This window comes from Aptenodytes patagonicus, chromosome 14, assembly GCF_965638725.1.
Source record: "Aptenodytes patagonicus chromosome 14, bAptPat1.pri.cur, whole genome shotgun sequence".
NCBI classification, from domain to species: domain Eukaryota; kingdom Metazoa; phylum Chordata; class Aves; order Sphenisciformes; family Spheniscidae; genus Aptenodytes; species Aptenodytes patagonicus.
The window spans coordinates 2,086,118-2,113,799 of NC_134962.1; the positions used below are offsets into that span (position 1 = coordinate 2,086,118).

Here is a 27,682-nt window from a genome sequence, read left to right on the forward strand (position 1 = left end):
TGCAGACGTGTGCAGACGTGTGCAGACGTGTGCAAACGCATGCAGACACGTGCAGGTGTGTGCAGACGCGTGCAGATGTGTGCAGATGCATGCAGGAATATGCCGACGCATGCAGACATGTGCAGACGCGTGCAGCTGTGTGCAGATGCGTGCAGATGTGTGCAGCTGTGTGCAGCTGTGTGCAGATGCGTGCAGGAATGTGCAGATGTGTGCAGACGCGTGCAAACGCGTGCAGACGCGCGCAGGAATGTGCAGACGCGTGCAGACGTGTGCAGACGTGTGCAGACGCGTACAGATGCGTGCAGATGTGTGCAGATGTGTGCAGGTGTGTGCAGGTGTGCGCACACGTGGGCGCGGGCAGGTGCCGGCAGGTGCGCGCATGCGCGCCCGGCTCACGCCCGCCCGCTTGGGACCGCCGCGGCGCCAGGGGGCGCTCTGCTCCCCCCGCCGCCGCGGGAGCGGAAGTGCCGCGCGGCCCGCCTGGGTAGCCCCGCCCCCTGGCGCCGCCTGTTCTCGCCGCCGCTTCCGCCGCCGCCGTCGCTCTCCCGGTCGGGTCCAGCGGCTCCGGCCCCGGCCCCGGTCCCGCCTCGCCGCCGCCGCCGCCCCCGGCACCATGAACAAGAAGAAGAAGCCGTTCCTGGGCATGCCCGCGCCCCTGGGCTACGTGCCGGGGCTGGGTCGCGGGTGAGGCGCCGCCCGCGCTCCCCCGGCTCCCCCGCGGGCCCGGCCTGGGCCTTCGCCGCCCCGGCTCCCCCTCACGGCCCGGCCGCCCTCCTCGCCGGGCCTCAGGACGCCCCCCGGGCTCCGTTTCGTGCCTGGCTCGGTGCCCGTGCCCCGTCCGTCCCCGTCTCCTCGGGGCGGGCCGGAGGCCCCGCGCGGCCTGCTCGGCTGTCCAAGCGTTATTCCTGCGAGATGGCCCGCGGTACCGTTCGGATGGGCGGTTTTTCCATTTAAATGCGGACCCGGCACCGGGGATAAGTTCCCGGGCGCTTTAGACGCCGCTGGCTGGGAGGGGGATCGTGTCAGCGGGTTCCGTAACTGCGTGTGTACGTGGGGCCCCGTTAAGAGTCATTAAATCTGGGTGCCTTTGTGCTGGGAACAGTGAGAGGCAGGTTTCGGTGGCGGGTGGACGCCAGGAGTTGCCCTTTGCTGGGTGTGAGTTAGGTTTGTCCTCCGCTGAGTTGTTCGTGCCCTTACGCTGGGGCGGTTCTGTCGGCTGTGCCCTGGGAAATTACTGTCTGGTTGAGTGGGGGGTTTCTGAGGAGCCCCAGTCGCCCCGGCCCCCACCCCCTAGTGCCTTACAGCCTGCAGGATCAGCTTTTTTACCGTGTCTAACCGAGAGAGACAGTTTAGAAGAGGAAGCCTTCTCTTGGTACAAGGTGGATGGTAGAGCGGTGAGCTGGGCGATTGCAGTGTCGTTGTAGATAAAGTTCCCCCCTCTATATATTTTTTCCCCCAGGCTTTACGGACGGTAGGGATGGGGACTGGCTGATGCCATTCTTGCAAAAGAATGGTATTTTTATTTGTCTGTTACAAGTAATAATTTTGACAGACCGCCTGCGTAACAAACAGCGGGGCTGCAGCGTGCTAAATAGCTGCTACTGGTTTATCAACACAGAGCCACAGGTTTCACCACCCGCTCTGACATTGGCCCTGCACGTGATGCCAATGACCCCGTGGACGATCGTCATGCTCCGCCGGGGAAGAGAACTGTTGGGGATCAGATGAAAAAGAATCAGACGGCCGATGACGACGATGAAGACTTGAACGACACCAATTACGATGAGGTGACGAGATTTTCATCATCCTGGAGATGTTTTTCCCCAGGTGGAAGAGGAGTCCCTTAGCTCCCCGCTCTCTTGCTGTGAAACCCCGTATCAGCTGAGGTTTCAAGGCCAGAATTTCCTGTAGTTTGCTGGCAGCACTTCCTTTTTTTCTTTTTTTTTTTTTTAATTGAGACCTCATTATACGTAATGGCATAGTGCTTGCAGATTTTTGTTGTGGCGTCGATCCACGTGTTGTGGTTTAATTATCTATACAGAGCCCTGGGAGTCTTGGGAAGAGATCCATAAATAAAATATTAGTTTAAGTACTTTGGGGGATGTATTTTGTATTCTCCTGCACAAAGGAAATCTAAGCTCTTGTGCTTTGATATATATTTGTCTTTATGTGGCCTGTGTAGTCTCGCATCTTTAAACCCCACTTTGGTTAGTTAAATGTGTTGTTCTTTTTGTTTGCTTTCAGTAGTTTAAAAAAAAAGTGGTTAATGGAAGAAAATGGCCTTTCTATACTGGGATCTCATCTATTGCTTAATAAAAGCAATTTTGAAGCAGTTTTGCTTTTGAAATGGTGTGGGAGAGTAAACGCTAGGGGTGGTAGAAGAAAGCTGCTTTTATTTAGGGACGTGTTAGTCTGATGCAGTCTTGTTAGAAGTAGCCCGCTCATCCGTTTTCGTTGTTCGGGGGGACTGTTGGCCGTAGCAGGAACATAACGGGAGCTTTAAACTGAGGATACTGCTTTTTTTTTTCTTTTTTTCCTCTTTTTTTTTCCCCCCCTCTCTCTCAATTCTTAGTTCAATGGGTACGCTGGGAGCCTGTTCTCAAGCGGTCCCTATGAAAAAGACGATGAGGAAGCAGATGCTATTTATGCGGCTTTGGATAAGAGGATGGATGAACGCAGGAAAGAAAGAAGGTAGGATAAATTACAACGCGGGCGTGGAGTGTTTTCCTGTTAGTTTGTGTTTTAGAGTTTTCCTCTACCTCTTCCACTTTCTGGTTCGGATTTGTCCTTGTCTGCTGGGTCCGTTTTCAGAAGCGTACGCAGTTTTTATTTGTTTCAATGCCGTACCTTTGACCCTGTGGCTCCAAGTTTTACGGACGATGGGTATTTTGCGCAGCTTGCTCTGAGAGTTGATGTGGTTGAATTGCTTCGCTGTAGTTCATTAAGATTCACTGCAGTTCATTAAGATGACGTGGGGCGATGCCGAGTGACTGGTTTTGACACATCGCATACTGCACAGCACGCTGGAAGTTGTTAGAAAAGTCATGTAATGCAGGTGCCTTGTAAATCGGTGAGTGTTACCTAACTTGTTAAACTTGCTACCTGGTCTACAGGTCAGAGGGCGTTAAAGGCTGACGTTCGCTTGGAGACGTCTGTTTTTGCACTACAATATTGTCTTATTTGATAAGGCATCTCTGTCATAACGTTGATAATCTAAGCTTGGAAATAATGCCTTTTTTTTTTAAATGCCTTAGCTCTGGTCAAACACATTTTTCTGTAATATCAACGCTTTGTTTAAAGACTTGCTGAGTGTTACTTTGAGCATAACCTCAGTACTCCTTTTCCTAAGGGAACAACGAGAAAAAGAGGAAATAGAAAAATACCGTATGGAACGACCCAAAATTCAGCAGCAGTTCTCAGACTTGAAAGTAAGGAAAAAATGTCTGAAATGTGACTTTTATCTTTATGGCACAGGAGAGGTGGACGTATGTTCTGCATTTCTTTGCTCAGATTTTGTGTGTTAGCAAACGAGTACTTTGCTATTCTCCAGATTGGAGTTACTTTCTGTTGGAAAAATAAGTAAACGGGTACGAAGCTGGCAGCTGGTGGTGCGGAAGATCTTCTTGCTTTGAAGCTCTCTCCGGTGCTGCAGTATAATTTTCAGTCGGTTGCAGTGGCACGGTTACAGACAGTGTAATCGGTAGGGCCGATTTAAATCGGAGTGGCGATGGAATCTGCAGTAAGTGATAAAGCAATGTTGTCTCTACCGACAGCGCCTTTCAGAGTTGCGCTCCGTTGGTGGAAGCGGGTGTTTATCAGCTACTTCGTAGGGATATGGGAGAACACAGCGATTCTGCCTGTTGAGCACTTTTCTTGTGGATATACAAGGTGGTGAAATTCATGCAGATTTTGATCCTAGGCTTTTGTTTTGTGCTTTACCTGTGACTTCACATCAGTGCTTGAGAAGGCGCTGCGCTTCTGTTTTTGAGGGACTGGTAACTCGTTGGTATTGGAGCAGTAGATGAGCAGGATCTCCTGACTCTCAATCTTCTTTTAAATAAAATGTATTGTTTAAGCTATTGTCTAATGATTAGTAATAAACCAGTCAATGCTGCAGGCACTGAGATTAATCTGAATATTTGTAGCATTGAATAATAACAAAATCGTTTTGGAATCTCAGTCTGGACTAAAGCCAAATTCTGATTAAATGCATCTAATTCTTTTGTACGTTGGATTAGAAAAAAATCTGACCTTTGACCTTTAAGTGTTCAATTGATCTTAAATTCTTTCAAGAGAAAAAAACCTATTAAGGAATTAGAGCTGTTAAAAAGAACAAATTTCTACAGCAAATAACGGTGACAACTCCTGTTTGAATAGCGGAAGCTGGCAGAGGTCACAGAAGAAGAGTGGCTGAGTATTCCAGAAGTTGGCGATGCCAGGAACAAGCGTCAGAGGAATCCTCGTTACGAGAAGCTGACTCCTGTACCCGACAGCTTCTTTGCAAAGCATTTACAGTCAGGGGAAAATCACACTTCTGTGGACCCACGCCAAACGGTGAGCACGAAAGCAAAGCTGGTGACGATGTGATCTGTACTTTATAATTAGAGACGAGGGTTAACCCGTGCATTCATTAGTGGGATTTGGAAGAAAAGGTGCTCGACCAAAAAACTTGGTGTAGTTTGTGAGTCTGTCGAAGGAATTGCTGGATGTTAAACTCCTGCGCTTGCACTCCGGTAAGTGCATACCCATTACCAGAGAAAACTTGAGGATAGGCAGGGAGAGCCTGGTTCTTGTGTTGAAAAGAAACACTTTCTTCCATTTTTCTTTTCTCTGGCTGTGAAATGGTGATAATGAGTTTTGGTGAGCAGAACCAACGCCCGTTTCTGTTATAACAACGTTTTGCAAAAATGGAACAGAAAATAAAGTTCAGTTTCACCTAATGGTTTAGCTGAACTCTGAAGCAATTGTGTTAAAAATTATTTGTCTAATTGTCAACGGGAAATTAAGTAATTTAGCTTGTTGCTGCATCGCCACAGGCTACTATTGTCAGGCAGTTACAGGAGAAGCTGACTGGCACCGGCTGTCCATGGGATGACTTTGTGGGTACTCTTGTTTGAATGTGCTAGGTTTAGATGCTTGTGCTCAAATTTTTCACTTTCTTGTTAGGTATTTCACTGACTTGACTAAACTTGCATAATTGCCTACGGATTTACAAAACCTGTATGAGAAATGTCTCATTATTCAGGGAAGCACTGTCATAGAAGTACCTATGGGGTTTTGGCATCTCTGTCCTGTAGCCGTTGGAGAAGAGCAGATCAGCCAACAGCCCGAATTATTTTTGAAATCTCAGAAGAGTTTTTAGGAATGTATTTCTCTCGCTCTTGTTTTTAGCAATTTGGTGGATTGAATACTCCGTATCCAGGGGGCTTGAATACTCCGTACCCAGGAGGAATGACACCAGGCTTAATGACACCTGGGACAGGCGAATTGGATATGAGGAAGATTGGCCAAGCCAGGAACACCTTGATGGATATGAGGCTAAGCCAGGTAAGGATGTGGGAAGGGCAGGATCTGTCACGGGTATAACCCGGGGTTGGTGGTGTGCTGCTATTTAAGACCTGGTTTTAGAAAAGTCTTTCATTCTCTTGGGTGTTAGAAGAAACGTCTCAGCTGTGAAATAATTTTGTACTCCTCCTCCCCAAATCTCGTGCCCCCTACACTAGTAGAATTTCCTGAGAAATAACAGTTTGTCCCTGGAAGTCCTGGTCATTATGGGAGAAGAGACCGCCCTCTTGTACCAGAGGTGGACCTCAGGTGAACAGCGCTGGTAGTTTTACCAAGGGTAGCATGTCTTCTACCCTGTGTAGGGATGCAGGACAAAATGCTGAACAATACTACTCTTAAATTGTTGTTGACTTCTGTTCTTTTTCATTGATTTTTCCCATCTAAATCTGGTCTAAACTAAAAAGATGAGCTTTAGCTGGCAGGGCTGCAAGACCTTTTGGTGACTGAAAGCCAAGCTGCTTGTTTTCTGGATTTTCAGTGGTACTAAATTTTTAATGTTAAAATCGTGTGTTTTAGGGGTGGAAAAAAGCTAATAAGCAAGGCTTGGTGTTTTCCTCCTTCCTTGGTTTTGGTAACAGATGAATGCCTAGGTTTCTTGTGTCGCTGCAGTGTCTTTTCCAGTCTTTAATGTGCGCAGGCAGACTGTGGGGCTATGAATGGTCATTTCAGTAGCGCTGACTTTACTTTCCCAGGTGTCGGACTCTGTGAGTGGCCAGACTGTAGTGGACCCGAAAGGATATTTGACGGACTTGAATTCAATGATTCCCACACACGGAGGAGATATCAAGTAAGTTTAAGAAGGATTAACTGATTTATCCTCTTAGTAATGGCTGTGATCCTGCATATAAATGGAAATCTGTCTGAGCGGGTGGCTTTCAGCTAGAATTTAATTTGTAAAAGATGATAGGTGAGATTTTGAGAATGAATTCTTTTAACATGAGATCTGGCATAGTCTTTTCGACTGATGTATTTAGCATCTGACCTGGATGCGTCAGTTGTGGGGATTGTTTCTATTCTATCCCTGGACTAACATGCCAGAGTGATGGCAGTGTGCGGCTGCCGGCCAGCCAGGAAATAACCTGGTTAATTGTACCTGTGTACTGCTAATTTAGGCTTGATCGACGACCTCTGAAAACCTCTTTAACCTGAAGTTTGACACCTGTTTCATAAAGAATTGCCATTAAGTCAAAGCGATACGTGCAAATGTTGATGCTAATACTTGACTTAAATCAACGCTTGTGCTTACCAGCTTCCAACTGCAAGTGCCCAGCTGTAATTCCTAAAAATCTTACTTAAATACTTAACTGGTTTTCACTGTGATCTCGCTGTGTCAGTGTGTATTTGTAAGCGTGTTTTGGTAGTGTGTAGTTTGTGTCACCAGTATGGAAACGTTTGAGGTCACAGTTCCTGTGCATCTGAGTGTGGCTGTGAAGAACTGACTGTAAAGCACTTAGTGATTCGGGAGAATTGTTTGCTAGCGTGCTGAAAACTTTCCTGCCTGTCTTTCCTCCTCCTTTAGTGATATCAAGAAAGCCCGTTTGCTCCTGAAATCTGTACGAGAGACCAATCCTCATCATCCGCCAGCCTGGATAGCATCAGCCCGGCTGGAGGAGGTCACTGGCAAGCTCCAGGTGGCTCGAAACCTCATCATGAAAGGAACGGAGATGTGCCCCAAGGTCAGAATTGCTTTGCTTCCCTGCTGATCTTTGCAGGACAGTAGGAAAAGGTTGTGGTTACGAGCAGCATCATCTCTCTGTTAAGCTTGTATCAGGCTATATCTGATACGGCTTCACTATCTGCAGTATTGAAAGAACACATATTTTGCTAGAAGCTCTAATTTTAAATTCTTGTTTTGATGTAAAGGAAGATTGTTTCTTTTTCCTGACAGAGTGAAGATGTTTGGTTAGAAGCTGCTCGGCTTCAGCCTGGGGATACAGCCAAGGCTGTCGTGGCCCAAGCTGTCCGCCACCTTCCACAGTCTGTCCGAATCTATATAAGAGCAGCGGAGCTGGAGACAGATATCCGTGCAAAGAAACGCGTCCTTAGGAAAGGTGAGAGCTTCTGCAGGGTCAGGGAACAAAGTCTGAGTCTCCCTCTGTTTCTGTTGCATTGTAAGTTGTTCAAGATGTGTCCATAAGTTTAAGTGCTTTTTTTTTTTTGCATCCTTGGTGAAAATGCGGTTGTTAATAATGTGTGCCTTAATGCTGGAACTTGCTGCTATTGAGTCAAAGAGTAGAGTTGTTGAAGTATTTGTAAAACATCCTTCAGGGGAAAGCTGCTGTTACTGAGCAATTGCAAAATGGCATTTCACTTACCAAAACCAATTCCAACTTGATCAAAGTTAGATAGGTAGATGAAAGCGGTTAGAAAATGACGCTCTAAGGAGAAAAGAGTGTTTTAACTGTCACCTTGTGATATGTTTTGGAAAAGATGCCGGACTTTGAGTTCCAACTTGTCTGTATCCTGTTGGAGACCACAGTGATTCCTGGTGGAGGAGCTTTGGAGGCCTCAGGGCTCTCGTATCATTGAGCCTGGTGGGCCTTGGGGTTTGCTTTACTGTAGCAAGTTCTGTCTTCTTGACAAACAGCTTTTCTCTGTGGTGCTTACCTAAAACCTTACATCTGCTGTTGTGTTGCGCTTGGAGGTTTTCCTCTTTTGTGGAATTACTGTCTTTTTCCAAACAATGATCTCTTTGACAGCAGTTGGTTGTGTTGTGCTGAACCCAGGTCTTCCTCGCAGGTTCATAGTATTGGTTCTTTGATTACTTTAAGTTACTGTGCCTGTATCAGTAGTGATTAGATCCTTGATGACTATTGAGTTGTATCAATTGTATCTCCTGACTTTAATCTAGGCAAGGAAAAGGGTCTGGTTTTAATACATTTACTAAATCACTGTGAAGCAGTCTGCAGTATTGAATGTCTTGGCTTCAAAGGAAGTACATTGCCTCCTACCTCTTACTATTGCATATAAAATTGCACATCTCTGGTGGAATGACCTCTTACTGCACATGGATGAAAGGCACTTAAAGGTTCCTGGGTTTGAAGTTGTAGGAGTTCAGATATTGACTATTCAGTAGCTTTTTTTATTTTTCATTGGCTAAGCAGCGCAGCGTGCTGTGGAGTGTCGCTCCTGTGACACTGTGTGTCCTTCTCAAGAGCAGTAATAGATGCTGAACAGGAAAAAAACTTTTACATGAGCAGAAATAGATTTCTGAGTCCAGCTCGGGTAGGAGAGCATCTTGTGTGAAAGCAGCGACTAACCCGTTAAGTACTGAGTTTTGCTTTAGACATTGTATTTGCGAAGAGAAGAACATCTTGGTTCAGTTTTTGGAACCACCTACTTAATCTCTGATACAAAGCTGTTAGTGGAATGGAACATGATTTCTCATTCTCTTTCCAATTTCTGCCTGTTAACGGCTTCACAGTGCTCCTCTGCTACCTAGGGAACATCAGTAATATGATGCTTGGAGCTGTTTGTGTATACAGCCTTAAGATAAGTGGCAGTTTAACCCATTATTTCTCCTAAAATAAAAAAGACTGACTGCCAGGTAATGTCACTGAAGTGTGGTCTTCCATAACGTGTTTCTCTCGTCTGTTGGCTGTGTGCATTCCTACTACCCAGCAGAACCTCTGGAGTTTTTAAAGCCTTTCTCTGACTGGAGAGCCAGCAAGCCGAGTGTTTAAAATGCATCTTCAGGTGTAAAAATCAAATGCTCTGTCTATGAAAACACATTCTGTCCTGCTGAGTGATGCTTTCAGCTCTTGCAGGCTGGTATGATGCACTTAAATTCTTCAGAAAAATCTCCTGCTGCTGCAGACTCGAGGAGAAACGGTTAATGCCCGCATCGTCGGTGCACACTACTTGTAAATGCTCTGTGTATTTCTGTAGAGCTGGGATGCGCTCTGAAGTTGAGGCCCAGCAGTGTGCCTCTGCCTTTGCAGGAATGCTTAAAGGAACAGCCTTGCCTAGAAGCCTAGCTAGTTTCAAAGTAGGCTTAGATGCCTCTTCCCACCTGTTTCTGTGGCCCTGCAATTGTGCTTGCTTTATTGAAGAAGGATGTACTCAGTCCTCTGTTACATAGCACATTTGTGTACGATCACCATGGAAACAATGAAACTACTACTGCAATGCAGCGAATACTAGTAATCTGTGGTGTAAGTTGTAGGGACAAAAGGCTAAAAAAAGAACCAAACCCTTTAGTTTCTCAATGTATCTTTAAGATAGAAGGTTATGAAGAGACAGACTGAGAAAAGCTGTTGTCTAGACTTTAATGTTTCGGACAGCACATGTAGGACAGTCTGCAGAGAACGCAGTTTCTACCAGCAGTAGCCAACTCTTGGGTAAGATTAAGGAAGCCTCAAAGGCTCTTAATTATGATGGAGCCCATATTGCATTGCTGAAAGAATGCTTTGGATTCAGTGTTAGTGGATTAGGGTGTTAGTGTCAGCGATACCTTTAAGCTTTTACGCATCCTCCTGTTTTATTTTTGCATAGCGGGCCAATAACTTTTTGGGAAGCTAAACTGGGATCCATTAAGCTGTCAGGAGCTGCCTATGGGAAAACTAAATTGTGAAGGGACAGTTTCAACATCTGAAGAAGGAGGTTGTGTTATTAGTCAGTATTGAAGATGCTCCTTTTTTATAAAGGGAGACCCAGCATGATTAGGCTGCCCAATTTTGAAGATCCTACATATGCTTGTTTGCTGAGACTGGAGGCTTTGTTCAGCTAGGTGTTTTACTGAAGAGGATGCAATTACAGCTTGTACAGGGAAAAAGCCCTTGGCTCTCCAAAACCTGTTTCCAATTAAAATTATTAAGTAAGTTTTTTATTTTCTGATTTTAAGTTCTCATTGTTGAAGCAAGAGCTAATACAAGTACAGTTCCCTCCCTTCTCTCTTTCAGGAAATTTCATCTGTAATAGGACAAAGCCTTTAATATATCATCTTTAAAAAATACAGTTCTCTTTGGTGAGCTACTTTGTCATGATTGACATAGTTGTTTTGCCTCTCTAGCCCTTGAGCATGTTCCAAATTCGGTGCGTTTGTGGAAAGCAGCCGTGGAGTTAGAAGAACCTGAGGATGCCAGGATCATGCTGAGTCGGGCTGTGGAGTGCTGTCCGACTAGTGTTGAAGTAAGTTTTAAAAAAGTAGAATAAAGCAACCCCCTACACACCACTTTAGGTGGGTGGTAGAGCTTTGAAAACAAAAGGCAGAGTAAGCGCAGTATGAGTTTTGTACCACGCGCTTTATGCCACAATGCGAAGGATGTGATGAGTAGTGGACTGTGCTTTTTTTTCTCCAGAGTTAATTGTCCGGCGGTCATTATATGCCTCATTTTCCTGTGTAATTGTTACGTTAGTTATGCCAGTGTACTGCTGTGCCTGCTGTAGCCAATTAGCCACGTTCGTGTTCATGTTTAGTGCCTCGACAATTGTGAAAACAAGCATATGTATAGCCTGGGGAATCTAAAGCAAAATTGCTCGTTTCTGGAACACTGAACCAGAGTGTAATATTCAGCTGTTTAAAAGGTGATGTGAACAGAAAATATGAGTGCAGCAGCCCAGCAAATGGAGAGGATAGCTCGAGGTGATTAGGATTGAGCTTTGCAGGCAGTAGTAGACTCCGTTTCTACTATTTCTCCATTGGTATTCTGCAGCCTGCTTATACTACTTGAGGACAACTGCCAACTAGTAGCAAACAGCATAAAGCTGCTTATCTTTGGGCCAACACTGCCATACGGCGGTGTTGTCATCTCCTTGTTCTAATCTAAAATACATCTTTTGTTGCTCCGCAGCTGTGGCTTGCGCTGGCAAGGCTGGAGACATATGAGAATGCTCGTAAAGTCCTTAACAAAGCCCGTGAGAATATTCCAACTGATCGTCACATCTGGATTACTGCTGCCAAACTGGAGGAAGCCAATGGAAACACCCAGATGGTGGAGAAAATCATTGACAGAGCCATCACATCTCTTAGGGCTAACGGTGTGGAAATCAACAGAGAGCAATGGATACAGGTATTTGCTTGGTCTTGGTTAGAGACCTAGATGAACTCTTCAAGTTCCGTTTTGAAGGCTATTGATACAAGATATTGTAGGATAGAGTCATTTTGCACTAGGTTTATCAGTGGAGATCCCCATGAAAATACAAGAGGTGAGACTAAAAAGCTGAGGAGAGCCAAGGCCATAGTTGGGCAATACACTGGGGTAACGTTGCGTGTGTTGAGCTGAGGAATTTCTGGTTTACTTCTGTTCTGGAAGACAACCAGCTTCAAGTTGAAGCCGCTGCTGCCTTAAGTAGGACAGAGGCCTTAAGCCTCCAGTGAAGGATTTATGTATTTTTTGCATATGTCTCTTTTGGCTTAAAAGGTATCTGTTTGCCAAAGAAGTCTTTGTCAGATAGTGTTGTAAGAAGTCAGTAAAAATATTGCATATGCAGGAGGCGGGAAATATTCTGTTAGTCCTTTTTTGGCTTGTAGTCCTGAGGTTGTGCGAAGTAGTCACAGCTGGCATGTGGAACTGTGGTGTACAGTGACGTTCACGAAACGCAACCTCTGTGGAGGTTCATCCCAGGTCGTCATATTTTTGACGTTCTGTACTAGAAAAGTAGCAAAAAGTTGTAGGGGTTTCCAGTGTTTTGGTCACATTCAAAAGCTGTGGTGCTTGAGTTTCCTGAGTTAGTGAGACACTTCAAAGACTATTGCCATTTAAATGGCCTGATGTCCAGGTTAAAAGAACCCCTTTCCTCCTGAATATGTACTGTGCTTTGTTTAAGCCTAAGTCTTTAAACCAGTTTACTACTAAAATCACTTACAGTGGGGCAAGGCAGCAAAATGTTCTTGGCGCACTGCTTGAGAGTATTGATAATGAACAAAGTATGTAATATTAAATGGATATCTGTGTTAACATCTAAAAGAATTATAACTTTTTTTACAGCAGTAAAACAATTAAAGGTTAATTTCAACTTCTGTTAAACACCACCATAGCCTCTGCATCATTGTCTTCTCGAGTTCCTATTCAGTACTAGAACTCTTCCATTTCTGTTATCTGATCAGAGGCCTTTTTAACAAGTTTAAGCAAGACATGCTTGGCTTTCCGAAAGCTTTGCATGTCAGAAAACTCTACTTTTCCTTATATGCTCTGGTGAGAGAGCCTTTGCACCTTTAACTTAACACCGGTTGAGGGTGTATTCATTTAAATTCAGTTATTGCTTAGCCCTTATCGAGACTTAAGAATCAACCCAAAGCTGAAAGAAGATCAGTAGCTTTGATGTTACAATTCTTCCTTCTCAAATTCTTGCAGTTTTTTATTGGTCAGGTCCCTGTTTGGCCCAGCCCAGGGCAGGTCAGCGGAGCTGTAAGAGGAGACTTTTCAGGCTGGAAAGGTCACGCGTTGTCACACTTACTCCTTTTCAGTGGATGTGCTCTGTTTCTTAACCAACTTCTGATTAATTCTGTGTACGACTATAGCACCTTCCTTGTGGGTGTAGGCTCACTAGTTAGTGTCAAGATGCGTTTGAGTAATAAGATATTTTTAACGTGGCAGTGACCCACAATGTGTCTGTGTTTGCGCATGGGGAGTTGCTGTTGCGGAATCTAACTTCTTGTGCTGATTTCTTAAAATGAGCAGGGCTTTACTCTTGTTTCTAGGATGCTGAGGAATGCGATAAAGCTGGAAGTGTGGCCACATGCCAGGCAATCATGCGAGCTGTGATTGGGATTGGGATTGAGGAAGAGGATCGGAAACATACCTGGATGGAAGACGCAGACAGTGTATGTCCAGCTGTGATGCTGGTTTTTGGTGCTTTTTTGTTGTTGGTTTTTTTTTTCTTTTTAATTTTAATTGTGGGAAATCAAACTGGACCCTGGGAAATGACCTTTTTTTTTTTTTATCGGTGAAAGTGGATGTGATTCCCACACCACTTGCCTACGTTTGGCCAGTCTGCCTGTCAGGAGGTTACTGTATTGCAGAGCTTTTTTCAGATTTGAATTTTTACTAAGCAAAAAGGTGGTATTCTGATAGATTGTTTGCTGGTTTTGGTGTGGAATTTTTTTGTGTGTGTGGCATCAGCAGAGGTTGAGGGTCTGGTTAAAGGAACTGGGAGCTGAGTTTCAAGGTGTAAACATTGTAGCTCAAGAGTTAACGTAAGACTGCACAGGGGAGTAGGTAAAAGTTTTACCAGGCTTTCTTTGCTTTAGGGGAGTAGTTTGAACATGCACTAAAAACTAAATTATATTTCAGCATGAGAAATGTCCACTTCACTGGCCTTGAATTGGGCTTACAGCAGTAGGGGGGCATATGCTGTGGCGCGTCTAGTTTTGCTTGTAAAAAACAAATGAAGCGCAAACACGAGAGCATTTACAATGCCTTGCTGATTTTTCAGGCTGGCCTGTGTGTGTCAGTCCCGGTGAAAGGCCGGTGATACTTGTGCTCTGATAGAGGGACGCTTGAAAATTTCCTCCCTGCTTCCTTTAAAAAGCTGATAGTAACTGTTCTGTTATATGTAATGCCCCAAATCATGTATTATTCTGAGTTACTGAGTTCTGTGTTGAATTACGCATGTGTAATTCTTTCTTGCGCTTGATGTCAGTGCAACCCTAAACTGACTTGGTTCTGATCTGTTTTTCCTTAGTGTGTTGCTCATAATGCTCTGGAGTGTGCCCGAGCAATTTATGCCTACGCCTTGCAAGTTTTCCCGAGCAAGAAGAGTGTGTGGCTGCGAGCAGCGTACTTTGAAAAGAACCATGGAACGAGGTACGTGTGCCGCATAATCCTTGGGTGGAGGGGTTCATCCTTGTTACAGGGTGATGGATGGAGGGGGAAGAAAAGCTACAAGATGATCCCTGAAGTGGTGCGTTGCACGTGCAGAGTTAGTTCAGCTGGTGGAAACTCGCTGGCGCTGTTTGCAGGTCTGACCTTCTTTGTTATTGTTGTGGTCAGAACATCTTTCGTTTTTACAAAGTCGTAAAAAGTTTTTTGGCAATAGGGATTACTTGGTTAAAATAGCTATGAATAGGCAGGGTAGGGACGGTCATCTTTGAGAAGGCATTTCTAGAAAAAATTGGGAATACAAATCACCTAGAAATACAGCATGTGTTTAATTTAATTTTCATAGGTAAACTACTTCATTGCTGAAGTTGTCCGAGCGTCTCTGGCATGTTCTGATTAAACATACTGTGAATGTGTATCACATTCTGTATTAAGATTGGTGATATACTGTCACGGTTCAGGCCTCTTATTTTGAAGTTTATTCATAAAGCTTTACACATCTGAAACTTTCTGCCCAAAGTTTAGAATAAAGCAAACAATCTATGCAGTAGACCACTTATGCGTGTGGAATCGGCCTTATTAAAGCCAACAAGCCTGTTGTGTGGAAGTGACTGCAGATGCTGAGTTCTGCCTCATTCAGGCGTCTTTTCTTTTTTCTTTTTTTTTTGAACAAGTATGTCTTTGCTTTTGATGTTGTCCTCCCATGTTTCCCAGCAGTGGCTGGCTTTTAAGCCCCTTGTTCTACCTGAAAAGTATATTTTCCAGACGAGAAAAAAAAAAAAAAATTCAGTAAGATCAAGCCAACTTCATCTAATAATTCTGAAAAACTTCCTGTCTCAGTTTCTACTAAGGTTTGTTAAGAAGAATGGCTCTTTCCAAGACAAATGAGCTGTTTGCGTGCAGGGTCTTTCCGCAGAGGCTATCAAACAAAGGTGTCTGAACAATGAGCCGTTTGTGGAGTGCTGATTTCAGAACCCTTGTGAAAAAAGACCCCACCCTTTCCTTGTTATGAAACCACTTATCAAGGTTTACAACGTTGGACTTTGCAACAATATTTATAACATTGAGTGATAGTGGAAATGGTGTGTGAGAGCTCGCCTTTGGCAGTATTTCGAGTGATTGTAACTTGCTCTTTCTTGTCTCAGAGAATCCTTGGAGGCTCTTTTGCAGAGAGCTGTTGCTCACTGTCCCAAAGCGGAAGTGCTCTGGCTCATGGGAGCCAAATCGAAGTGGCTGGCAGGAGACGTGCCAGCAGCCAGGAGCATTTTGGCCCTGGCTTTCCAGGTGAGTGTGTTAGACTTGTGTGACGGTGTTAAGTACGACTGGTAAAGAATACAGAGTAGGCTTTTTCTGTCAACACCTGATTCCGGCTGCCTTTCAAAATGACGGGGGCTTCCGCTGTTCTTTGATTGTTTTTTGTGGCAAAATGTTCTCCTGTAAATTAGCGGCAAGCTGGAAGCAAGAGTTGGATTACTACTCTTTTAGTAGTACCGCACCAGGTTCTGAGCTCGCACGCCATCAATTTTACTACCACGGCTCCCACCAACCCCAGTCATGGATCAGAATCTCCTTGCATTGGGTCATCTCTCTCTTCAGTAAAAAGGGTCCGCCCTAATTAATGAGGATACCGCATTACTTAGGGCTTGGACCAAACCCACTAATCCACAGCAAAATGAAGGGAATTGTCTGCTGGATGCCGAAAGAAAGATGGGCAGAGCGATACAGTTCTAACACTGGGAATGAGGCTTAAAAGCTAAGCGATAGCAAAACCAAATGACAGGTTCTGAGATGGAAGGTAAAAGATACTTACTTCCGAAATTTGTTCCTGGTGCTTTTTGTTACCGTCCTGAAGTCTTTTTGACACAGTTGCCACTGAAATTACTTTTTTTGGAGGGGTGTTCACAGACCTCCGTTAGGAATTCAAGCTTCAGGTTTTTTTTCTCAGGGATAATAAAACGAGGGTCTCTGTGGCAGACCGTGTGATCTTTTCAGTGTTTAAACTGGAAGTTCAGAAGATCAAGCATTAATGCTTTTCAACAATTGAGAAGCATCCAACTTCTAAACTGGCATATATCTTTGTGTTGTGCATCTGTTTTGGAGAATTTCTATAAACTTCAAAGGTCAAAGAAGATTGGGAGGAGCTTGGACTGAAAAAAATCCTAGTGTGGATTGACAAAGCTCTGATTTCAATTTTAATCTGGATCAAACGAAGGATTAAATCTGCTGTTGATTCACTGTGTGCGTTTGTCTGTCATTTTATGTTCTTGCAGGCCAACCCCAACAGCGAGGAGATCTGGCTGGCTGCCGTGAAGCTCGAGTCAGAAAACAATGAGTATGAAAGAGCAAGGAGGCTGCTGGCAAAAGCTCGCAGCAGTGCCCCCACTGCAAGGGTAAGGATGTGTGAAGGGTGGAGAGGCTGAGACCTCTCTTGGCCACGGGGGAGTTTGAGGCGGAAGGAGGAGTTCCTTCAGCTCTGCGGCCTTAGTGACTGACCAGATGGCTCCCTGCCATTGCCTTTTGCAGGCATGTGGCCGCTTTGCTGCAGCGCTTCTCCAGCGAATTGCGACACAAAATCACGGCATGATGGGAAAAAAAGGCTAGGATCAAGTGAAGGGTTTCAGTTTTTTTTACACAAATGGCAAAAGTCAGGAAATTCCCAGTTTTCAGCTGTTTGTATAACGTTCATGTTGCATAAAAGCATGTCTTGGAAAAAAGAGGGAGAAAATACTTTCACAGAAGACTCATGCTTGCTGTGCTAAAGGCAGCTCTGGTTGTTTGTTGTTTAAAGTTATACTCTTGTGTTTGTCTCTAGAGTTACTTCTGGTATCATAAACTTTGCCAATTTTCAGCTGTTTGTACAGAACCATTTTAACTTGTCCAAGTAAAAGAAAAATGAGTTTGGTTTCCCCCCTGCCTCCCCCCCCCCCCCCCCAATTTTTGCTCTATCCTAGATCTTTTACACTGTCCTCTTCCTCTTTTGTCAGTCAGGGAGCAGCTGGGGCTGAAGGTCTGGTCTTGGACTTGATGCCTCTCTTGCGAAGTCATGGTGGGGGGAGTTTGGGAATGTGGAGGACAGGGATCAAAGAGTAGTGAAACAGCCTTCAGCCTATAATGTATTTCTCGCAGCTGTAACTTCCATGTGTAGCTAAAAGAAAGGCATTTGGGGGCAGAAAAGTGTATGTACCAGTTTGTAATTAACAAGATAACAGTTGCGACTTGAAGCTGTAAGTGAGAATAGGTGGTCTTAGTAGCCTGGACCTAAGGAGATCAGATTGTGCTGATGAAGCAGGCTCAAATTTGTTAATTGGTTGCGCTCGTAAAGCTATGCTCTTTGTACAAATACTATACAAATGTCAACTTGATGCTAATAGGTGAGATATAGATTGATCGCGCTGTTCCAGCTCCTTTAATATTTGCATTTACCTTTCTCATTGTTATCTGTTCCCACTGTTATTTAACCCTGCTCTTTTTTTTTTTTTTTTTTTACTTTAAACTGTAGCTAATCAATAACATTCTAATGAATGTATGAAAGTGGGAACCCACTGCATTGATGGAGTAATGGTTTTTCAATGGTTGCTAGTGATAAACACCTCTGGTTTGTTCTCAGGTCTTCATGAAGTCTGTGAAGTTAGAATGGGTGCTTGGGAACATTGCTGCAGCCCAGGAGCTTTGTGAGGAAGCCCTGAAGCACTATGAGGACTTCCCCAAACTGTGGATGATGAAGGGACAAATTGAGGAACAAAAGGAGCTGGCAGAGAAAGCACGGGAGGCTTATAATCAAGGGGTAAGATGCATGTTAGTGCAAGTTTGCTTTGTGCTTCTGGCGTGGAGAGATGTCTGTCTTTGAATCAAAATGGAGAGGGCTCTGTCCCAGACTAACCGAAGAGATGATTTCTGTTCTCTCTGTCGTTGGTTAAAACAATAACAAAACAAAAAACAATTAGGACCTTGAAATAAGCAGGAAGAATTTCTCTTACCCAGTATCTGTGTGGAAAATTCACTTTCTTGCTTGAGAGAGGTTGCTGTATGCTCGACTCCTCACTGGTAGGAAAAAAAGTAATTGCACAATAACTCTCTAAGACCTGTAAAGACTAAAAGCAGAACTCTTAAAAGAAAAGCCTCCTAACGAGCTCTTAGATACACACAGTAAAAGGAGGTGGCCTACAGAGCACTCGTGTCTCTTTTAAATGGTAATCGGTGTCCTTGGGTGTAAATGCTTCTGAAACTCAGAACTTTCAGCCATGAAAGTAATATGGAAGCAGGTTTCTGCCAGTGTCGATATCCTAATGACTTCCCGGGCTTCAGAGGCAGCCTGTTTCCTGCACACTCTGTTGCTGTGGTTTGGTTATGTATAAGAGCCCTCCATTTCCAGACGGAGCAGAAATTGTAGATGTGTTATTAAGGGAGGTGTGTTCTTTCTCTTGCTACTGGGATAGCTCAGTCATGGTTGATGTACCCGACTGTTCTGGGTATAGGAGAAACTTCTGTACTGTTCTGTGCTGTAAGACTAACTAGGAGAAATTTGAGCGACGTAATCAACTTTCTCTCTTCTTGTAAACTCTCCAGAAGGATGTAGGGAGGGAAGTTCTTTTCTATAGGGGTTACAAGACTTTTTTTTTTTTTCCCAAATCTACATATTACCATACTTTTTTTTTTGAACAGTTGAAAAAGTGCCCCCATTCCATACCCCTGTGGCTTTTGCTGTCCAGGCTGGAGGAGAAAGTTGGGCAGTTGACTAGAGCAAGAGCCATCTTGGAAAAGTCTCGCCTCAAGAATCCAAAGAATCCAGATCTCTGGTGAGTTGTGTGGAGATGAACTGAATTTGGGCTACGAAGCCAATGCACTCTTTGGGCCAGCTATTTTACATCTTCTCAGCTATCTGAGCCTAGAACTTATGACCATGCCCGTCCTAGAGTTTCTTCTGGACTAACAACTTTTTCTGAATACCAGAAATGCTTTGGTGATCCTGGCTAGTATGTAGCTACTCTAAGGAGCTGGGGACTAGTTACTTCTTTACTGATAGTTGCAGTGCACAGAGCATGAAAACTCAGGGATCTTTTATTTCTGTTATAGTCCCTTTTTCAGATTGTTTTTGATTTAGGCTATTATAGAATAAAGGTCGTGTTTATTTTTAGACAGAGAGGAATGGGAGGATGTCAGTCACCTACACGTATTCAGAATGTGGGCAGATGTTTGCAATTTCCAGTGACCTTCATGTGACTTGCTGTTTGTTTCCGCATAGTGAATACGTTGTCATAAATATCATCACTGAGTCTCTTCCTCACCAGGTTAGAGTCTGTGCGATTAGAGTACAGAGCTGGGTTGAAGAATATTGCAAATACTCTGATGGCCAAGGCATTGCAAGAATGCCCCAATTCAGGTGAGCTGGATCTCATTTCTATCTTAAACATGGTTGTTTTGCCCAGTTGATAAAGGCACATCTTTTCCCAAGATGTCCTTTCTGGCCAGGTCTCAAAATACTATGTTTTGGAAGAGGTGTCAGTCATCCTTCTGCAAATGAAATCTTGAGGGTCTTTGTGAATAATCCCCGTTGCTTTGTGCTATCTTGCACCAGAGAGGTCACAGGTTGGTGTTCGTTCCGTTTCGCTGCAGTATCCAGTATATTATTGGGTCTGTGGTCCACAGTTTGTCCCCGCGTTTCCTGGGAAAGCATCTTGGATATGGGTGGCTTTCCTCTGAAGCTGATAGAAGTCTGCCAAGGTTTAAAACTGAAGAAAGACTCTCGAGTGTTTGTAGTTAGGAAGTTCAGCGGAAAAAGAATGGGTTTTTCCCTGTCTCATTGGAGTACAGCTGGCCATAGGAGACTTCCCGTTGTTGGTTTGCCTGCACTGGTTGCACTGCTAACTGTGTGCTTAATAACTTGTGCTGGCAGCAAATTTCAGTCGTGGTCACGATTAGGGGATCATGTACCATAACTGTTTAGTCCTGGTTTTTGATTATCTTAACTCATTTAAGAAAAGGCTAATAGGTCATATAATGTAAGTCAGTTGGTTCTAACCAGTGGTGGAAACATTTGCCTCTTGGGATGGGAGGAGAAAGTGCATAATGCTTCCCTATTTTTTTTTTTAGCAGAATTGCGGGAAGACTTAATTATTTAAACATGTTGACATCTTTGGAGAGAAGATGTCACATAACTACAAAATGTAGTAGTCTACTGCAGGGCAAGCCTTTTTAGCTTGCCTTCAGGCTAGGTTTTGAAAGGTGTTTAACTGGTGGCTGCTTAAGTCCCAGTGGAATAATTGGGAATTACGTGACTTCTATGACATGATAAACTCATTGCAAGCTGCTCACCATGTGAGTGGGTCAACAAAGCAATACCACTCAAGTCCCACTTTGTTTTGTGAATGACCTAATGCTTAATGAGTGTTTGCCACCGCAGGCTTTTTTTACAGAATCTGCCTGTTGCTATGGAAATGGGCAGCAGGATCTCAGTTTTTGTTTAAATAAAATCGCTTCCGACTCTATCTAAAAACTCTGCAAACCAGAATAAAAGCCTGCAGGAATTAGCTCGTTGGACACCTACAGTCATGTAAACCAGAGACTTGCGTCCATCGATTGCTGAATTGATTCCCGGTTGCTTATGCCTGATGTAGGCAGGCTGCACAAAGAGTAAAATTGAAATATAATGGTGTTTGTGTCCTCAGCAGGCCTGAAAATAGAGGCCTGAAAAATGTGGTTTGACCCTATATATAAAGAGGAAGAAGAGAAGAGTTCTGCTCCAGTCTCTCACCGCAGTCATCAAAGCTTGTGTATATTCCCGTGGTGCAGTTTATGGGAAGCGAGAGCGCTTTGATAGAGTCCTGGCAGACACGAGCTTTCAGGCTTTGCTTTGAAGTGATCAGCAGGTATGGTTGGCTGACATGAGAAACTGAAGATTTCATGCTCCTCTGAGCGTATTTCCTTTCTTGCTTTTGGCAGCGAAAGGAACTAGGGATTAAACCCAGCTTTCCTGGACCTACTCTGTCCTTCATCGTATGTGCGGAGAGCCAGCATCAATAAGACTGTGGTGCTCTTTCGCACCCTTGAAACCGCTTCCAAACGGTGTACTTTGCACCTTCTGGGACTTCTTCTGCCACTGCAGTTTCCCATTCAGGCAAATGGATATCTTTCACTTTTGAAATGCTGAGTTGCCCTCCCCTGTTCCACTGCTTGCAATGTCTCATCTGAAAGGCGTGAGCTCTGGGTTAGCGCACACCAGCGCAGGGAGCGCTGAAGCTGCAGGAGGGTTTATGGTACAGAGACGTTCAGAACTGAAGGTCCAGCGTGGTGGAAGCGATAGCTAAAAATTCAGAGTACCGAATGAAGTATCCATGCAGAAAGAGTGATCTGGGATGAGGTCGGGGCATGGATAACCACCAGGGTGGGGGCAGTAGTGCTGCTTGTGTTAGAGAGCACTGGCCTGATGACAGGATGGGGAGGGTTAATCTCGGAAATAACACTAAACAGTCTTCCTGCTTGACTTAAGGAATCCTGTGGTCAGAGGCAATTTTCCTTGAAGCGCGACCGCAACGAAAGACCAAGAGCGTGGATGCTCTCAAGAAGTGTGAACATGACCCACATGTCCTGTTGGCTGTGGCCAAGTGAGTTCCTGCGCTTGATGTAGTAAAAATACCTGTTTCTGTGTGTGGCTGCATCCATGATGAAACATTGCACGCGAGCACGACCGTGTGATTCTGGCTGCAGCAGCTCTAATAAGCCTCAAAGCAAGTAACAGCTCTCAGGCTGTCTCCTAGTAACTGTGCCAATCTCGCCCTTGATTCAAAGCAGGGGATGTCAACCTGCCCTCAAGCTGTTCTGGGACCCCTCAAGGGTCTGGGACTGCGGCACAGACAACGATACGTTCACACGGAGTCCTTTTCCAGTGCTGAAAAATTGCTATCTTTGTGTCCTTTGAAAGGGATTTCAGTGTACCTTCAGATGAACTAGGCTTAATTAAGTTTTATAGGATGTTTTAAGTATTTCTGAAACTAGGGACAATTTTTGCTGGTTATTTTTCAATTTTTATGTGGCTGACTGTGTATTCTTCATCTTTTCTCTCTATCCTAGATCCTGTCAGATCTTTTTTTAATCCTGAGCTAAATTCTGTCCTGTTGTAGTCTTCTCCCCTCCTGAATTTCTGCTATGTCAGTTTTCTTCAGTTGTGGCCCTTCCTGGAATGCAGACTACCAGTCATACTGTAGTTTGTTTCTCTGAAATGGGAAGATAATCTACTAGGAATTGTCAACTTGTCTAGATCCAGTTGTGAGGCTTCCAGTGATGAAAAGCCAGTGTTAGAATTGACTCACGCCATATCCTTTCTGATCTGATGTGCAAACAGCTCTACAGCAGTCGTGATTGGAACAAACTTAACTTTTCTTCCTTTGAAGAAAGAAATACCAGAAGAGGTTAATGCAGGAAGCATTTTGTCCAAACAGTTGCCCAATTCTTTCACAACCCTTTTTTATAAGCCAAAGAAAACTGTAGGATACACTCCAGTGACTGCAACACTGGGTTCTGCCAGATAATGACAGCTGACTTGTTCAGCTTTAGCAGCAAGTGAGAAAAATGCTAACTTTTGCTTTATGGAAACTGCTTCCAGGCCCCTTCTGGTGCAACCTCAGACAGTTTAGCAGCTAATCCCAACATAAACAGCTTCCACCTCCCATCACGACTTGCATGTGGGTGCAGTAATACCATAGTGTCACACATCTGTGAAAAACTTCTGTTAAATAGGTTGCTGAAAATGGCCACTACCTGCAGGTGTTGAGCCTCTGCTGTCATTGTTCATGCTCTTTTAAATCACAGTTTATTTAACATGGAACAATCAAGAGTATTACAGGGCTTAAAAACAATCACATAAGCTGTATAATTTTATGACTGGCTAAGCTCTTTATGAGTGATGGCTGTCTGATTTGATAAAGACCTTACTAGCTCAAATGAACTGTTTAATGCAAAGGAGTGAAACTATAAGAGACTATTGACTCAGCTGGGTAATTACTGGGGAGAAATTTCAGAATTCACCAGTACCTTTTTGAAATGGCAGCGGTTGGGCTGGGTGCCAGGCAGGGATTTGAGTGTGGAAGCTTACGTGCTCGCCTTTCCTTGTAGAGTGGAGCTGACGAGATAGGTCTGCTCCACTAGAGCATGCTTCGTGGATGTGAACGTGTGACTGCACACAGCCATGGCTCCAGGAACGTGCGTGCCATTTCAGCTTTTAGAAGTTATTTAATTGTCAGATGCTAAAATCGACTTGAAATATTAAGAAATTGGAGGAGAGGAAATAGATGTAGGCATAAGATCCTGTCTCTTTCTACGCCAAATCTGGAACAGCAAAATTAAGCAACTGAGTTAGCAAAGATTGAGCTCAGAGAATAATACTTCCCTTCTCAGGAGGGTCTCTCTCTTCCTGGGGCTAAGTTAACCTGCTTCACGAGGGGGAGAGTGAAGAGGAAGCGGTGGATGTTCTTTTCGGTCCTCTCGTATCTCTTCCCTTCCCAGGGGAAGGACAGTCAGCAGATGCCTACAAAACCTGCTGTTTCCTTCTTGGGAGAGCAAATAATTGAAATGCCTGTAGAGCCTTTAAGTGGGAGTGCTTGCAGATTGGCATGTTCCTCTAAAGAGGCTATTTGTCGGCTCACTTTTGCTTTTCTCAACAGGCTGTTCTGGAGTGAGCGTAAAATAACCAAGGCCAGAGAATGGTTCCACCGAACAGTGAAGATAGATTCTGACCTGGGGGATGCCTGGGCTTTCTTTTACAAATTTGAGCTCCAGCATGGCACAGAGGTGAGTGTGTGCCTGGGAACAGGGAGCTGGGGAAGGCAGCAGGAATCCCTGGCCGGTGTTGGTTACCCAGTCCCGGGGATTGCTGCGGTGCTGGGCTGAGCACGGTGCCGCCGCCGCCTGTGTGGCTCACAGATGAGGCTACGGCTGTCACGCCTGGTCATGAGTGAGCATGAACAGGCCTGTGTGGTGGTTTTTAAAAGGCTCTGTCATTAGCTGAGCTGTCTTTCGGACTGCTTTGCTGTCCACAGTCATGCTAGTCTGTGCAAAAATCTATGAAATCAATCTTCCTTCTGTAAAACGCAAGCTTTCTCGTAGGACGTTTTCCTGTAACTGCGATGCTGGGTTTGTGTAACTAGTCCCGTTTCTTCACACGTGTCGAGTACAGGTTGCACGTGAACACAGCCGGAGGAACAGTCTGTTCTAATCTCTTACGGCAGTTTTTACTGCCTGGTATTACTGAAATGATGGGAATGTTTATCTTCCGACTTCAGAGAGCCCTCTCACTTGAGGGATCTCATGCAGGTGGTAACGCAAAGGAAGTTGCTGCAATTTCTCTGGTGTAGCCAAAACTTGCTTGACTGTAACTCGGCCAGTTTGTTCGGTGAGGCAGGAGAGTTGCTGCCACTGAATTTTGACTCGGGCTTCGGTACTGCCTTTAAAAAAACAAAACAAGAAACCCACCGTAAGCTTTGGAAGAGTGTTTGAATCAGGGAGGGGGTTGCTAAATTTTTGGCTCTGTGCTGGAACAAACCAGGGCATTAAGAGACTTGCAAACTCTCGTTTCTCTTCCTCATAGGAACAACAAGAAGAGGTGAGGAAGCGCTGTGAGAATGCTGAACCTCGCCACGGAGAGCTCTGGTGTGACGTCTCCAAGGACATAGAGAATTGGCAGAAAAAGATCGGAGAGATTCTCATGCTGGTGGCAGCCAAGCTTAAAAATACCTTCTAGAGTACGCTGGCTTCAGCTGCGTTAGTCATCTCTGTAGGACTTGTCTGCTTACCTGCTTTCGGTGCGTTCACCCTTACAGTGGCACAGATTTCAGAGGACAGGAGGTCGATGGCAATATGAAAGATCTTTCTTCCAAAAAGAAAAGCTGCTTCCTTCTCTTCCCAGTGACAGCGCTCTTGGCTCACACAACGCGGTCGTCAGCTTCCGCAGCACGTCTGGACGTTGTTGCTGGGGTCACATAGGAGAGACGAGCAGTCTTGTGAGGCTCCGTTGGCATTTTCATTTTGATGCCTGGATCCCCCCTGTAAATACAAGCTTTAATTAGTGCTTGTATGGGTTCTGACGTTTAGCAGTTCCTCTGGTTTCTTCCCTAGCATGCATTCCCGTCCCGTCCTGTCTCCCTTTGTGCAGTTTCTCTAGTGTTTGGCCCATCTGATGCTGGTTCCTTGTCAGCAGATCTGGTTTGTTGCTGTTTGAATACACTGAATGTCCTTGAAGGAGACGAGTGGAGTTCTGCTGGGGGACGACCAGCAGCCGAGGGGAAGGCCTGGGCTAGCCCCTCTTTTTTTTTTTTTTTTTTTTTAGTGTTGTTTTTTTAGTTTTTTGCCACAAGCCTGGTTTAGCTTGGTCTCCTCTGCTGGCAAGCTGCAGCGCAACTCAAAAGTATTCCTCAAACCTGAGCAGATGGAGCATTTTGTGAAATTCGAGGGCATATTTTTAGAGACCTTTTCCTCAATTTTTAAATGTATATAGTATAACCTTATTCTTTTAGGTGTCTGATCTCATTAAGCACAGTGGTATTTTAAAGTAAGAAGGCAAAATCCAGCAATCCCTGAAGGCCCTTTTGAAGGAACAACCTGTGTTTAGAGTCGTTGAGAGACTGTGCACTTTTACAGTGGCAGCTGCTTTCAGTTGGGATGTTTGGGATGACTCTCTTCAAGTGCAGATGGAAAAAAGGAGATTCATGAGAGGAAATGCTTTGTGTTTGGGACCCTTTATAAGCTGTCTTCAATTTTCTGCCATTGTGATCTGTATTATTTTGACCCCCAAAAACCTGACTTTCTTGTGATCATTGAATGAAAAGCTGGAATGTCTTACATGTTAGGATGTAGCAAAAGTATCCAGGTCTGTGTATGTGCATTCTATAATGTATTTAGTTGGAGGAGAAAACCCCTTGTCACTTGTTTGGACAATATGTATAAAATACAGCTTGTTTTTTTGTTTCCTTACGTTCTCTTTGAATGCGGTCTTGCCCTTTGGCTGGGAAGAGTGCGTCTGATAGCAGAAACCTTTGAACTTATCAGGCTCCCACCACTCTGGGAATGTGTCTGCCAGCGGTGGTTACACCGAGTTGTGCCTTTTGCCAAAAAGGATGAGAAGCCTGTCTTTTAACATTGAAGTAGAAACGGTTGGTCTTGAAGCAAAAGCCTGTTTTTCTTTGGGTTTATAATGGAAACTCTTGTGCTTTCTCTTGAGTAGCTGGTGAAAGTGTGTGAAGCTGCGTTTGTGTTAAGGAGGGTGTAGATCAAAGATGCCCTGTGGAATTGTAGTTTCCCAAAGGTGAGTGAGAGGCCTTGGGAGTTGAGAGACTCGGGGATTTCGTGCTGTCATTGGCATCCTTCCTGTATGTGGGCTTATGCAAAGGGGAAGGGAGGGGAGTTTGGGGAGAATGGAGACGTCAGTCTGTTGTAAAAGAGGAGCGTGGGCATGTGGGAAGGGAACATGGCTAGACCAGGATTTCAAGACTGAGCCAGAAACTGCAGAAGAAAAAAATGCTAAAAAGTAGTTTTCAGCACGTGCTGTCCTTCCTCAGCCCCTCGTGCTTCTCACGCGGCTTTTACTCTTCCTCCATAACGTGATCTGTGTAAGTGCTCGGCCGTAGGGACTGTATCCCACTTCTCCGGGAAGGGAGTACGGCGTTTTGGTTGCTGTGGCACTTCCTAGCGTAGTGATGCGCTTGGGAAAGCTGGGTGCCGGTGGTACATAAATTCCTCTGCCCTGCGATGCTCTCGTTCGGTGGCTGTGGAGCTGAGGTGGGGAAGGACGGTTGGAACCGCGGTGGCGTGCCTTTTCTCGCTGGAGAGACTCCCGACTTGTGTTTGGAGCATCTCCCTCGAGCCAAATACTGTGTGCGCGCCCACTGATCAGGATCCGTGCGCTCCCCCTGCTCAGGTGGCAGCACCACATCCCTTAGGGATTTGTTGGGAAAGGCTACCTGAGAGCCCTGGGGTTGAGAAAACGCATGGGAAGGACTTGCTGGGGAGTCAGTCGTTCCTCGCGGGTGGTGAGGGAAGAGATTGCTTCCCAGCGCTGCGCACAGGGATGTGCTGGAAGCCCCAGGCAAGGGGACCTGCGCTGGACGCTGCACCGCGTCCTCGCAGCACCAAGCTCCTTTTGCCACCTGCTCTTCGTATCTGCAGGTTCCCTTTCCCCTGGCCTGGGGGCGTTACGGTCCTTATTTTTGTTTTTTTTGTTTGTTTGTTTGGGTTTGTTTTTTAGATAAAAGGGATCATCGATCTTAGAGCCTTTTTAACGCTTGTGGATGTCTTTGTGTTTTTTTAAATGGATTATGGCACCTATGAATTTTAACTATATAGAGCTCGACAAACAAGTTAGTGGGTCC

The 27,682-nt window shown here is 44.9% G+C and overlaps 1 protein-coding gene across 1 annotated transcript; it reads left to right on the forward strand.

Moving 5' to 3' along the window:
- The first annotated feature begins 549 nt into the window (after window positions 1-549).
- PRPF6 (pre-mRNA processing factor 6) lies at window positions 550-26,288 on the forward strand. The gene is made up of 21 exons (XM_076352453.1): window positions 550-684; window positions 1,619-1,787; window positions 2,573-2,691; window positions 3,350-3,428; window positions 4,378-4,554; window positions 5,392-5,547; window positions 6,258-6,352; window positions 7,085-7,241; window positions 7,454-7,616; window positions 10,577-10,695; window positions 11,358-11,576; window positions 13,208-13,330; window positions 14,191-14,312; window positions 15,473-15,611; window positions 16,598-16,717; window positions 17,935-18,111; window positions 18,990-19,123; window positions 19,616-19,707; window positions 21,814-21,928; window positions 23,984-24,110; window positions 24,907-26,288. Exons 1-21 carry the CDS (start codon window positions 614-616, stop codon window positions 25,057-25,059), a joined length of 2,826 nt encoding a protein of 941 aa, XP_076208568.1. The 5' UTR covers window positions 550-613; the 3' UTR covers window positions 25,060-26,288.
- Window positions 26,289-27,682: the final 1,394 nt, after the last annotated feature.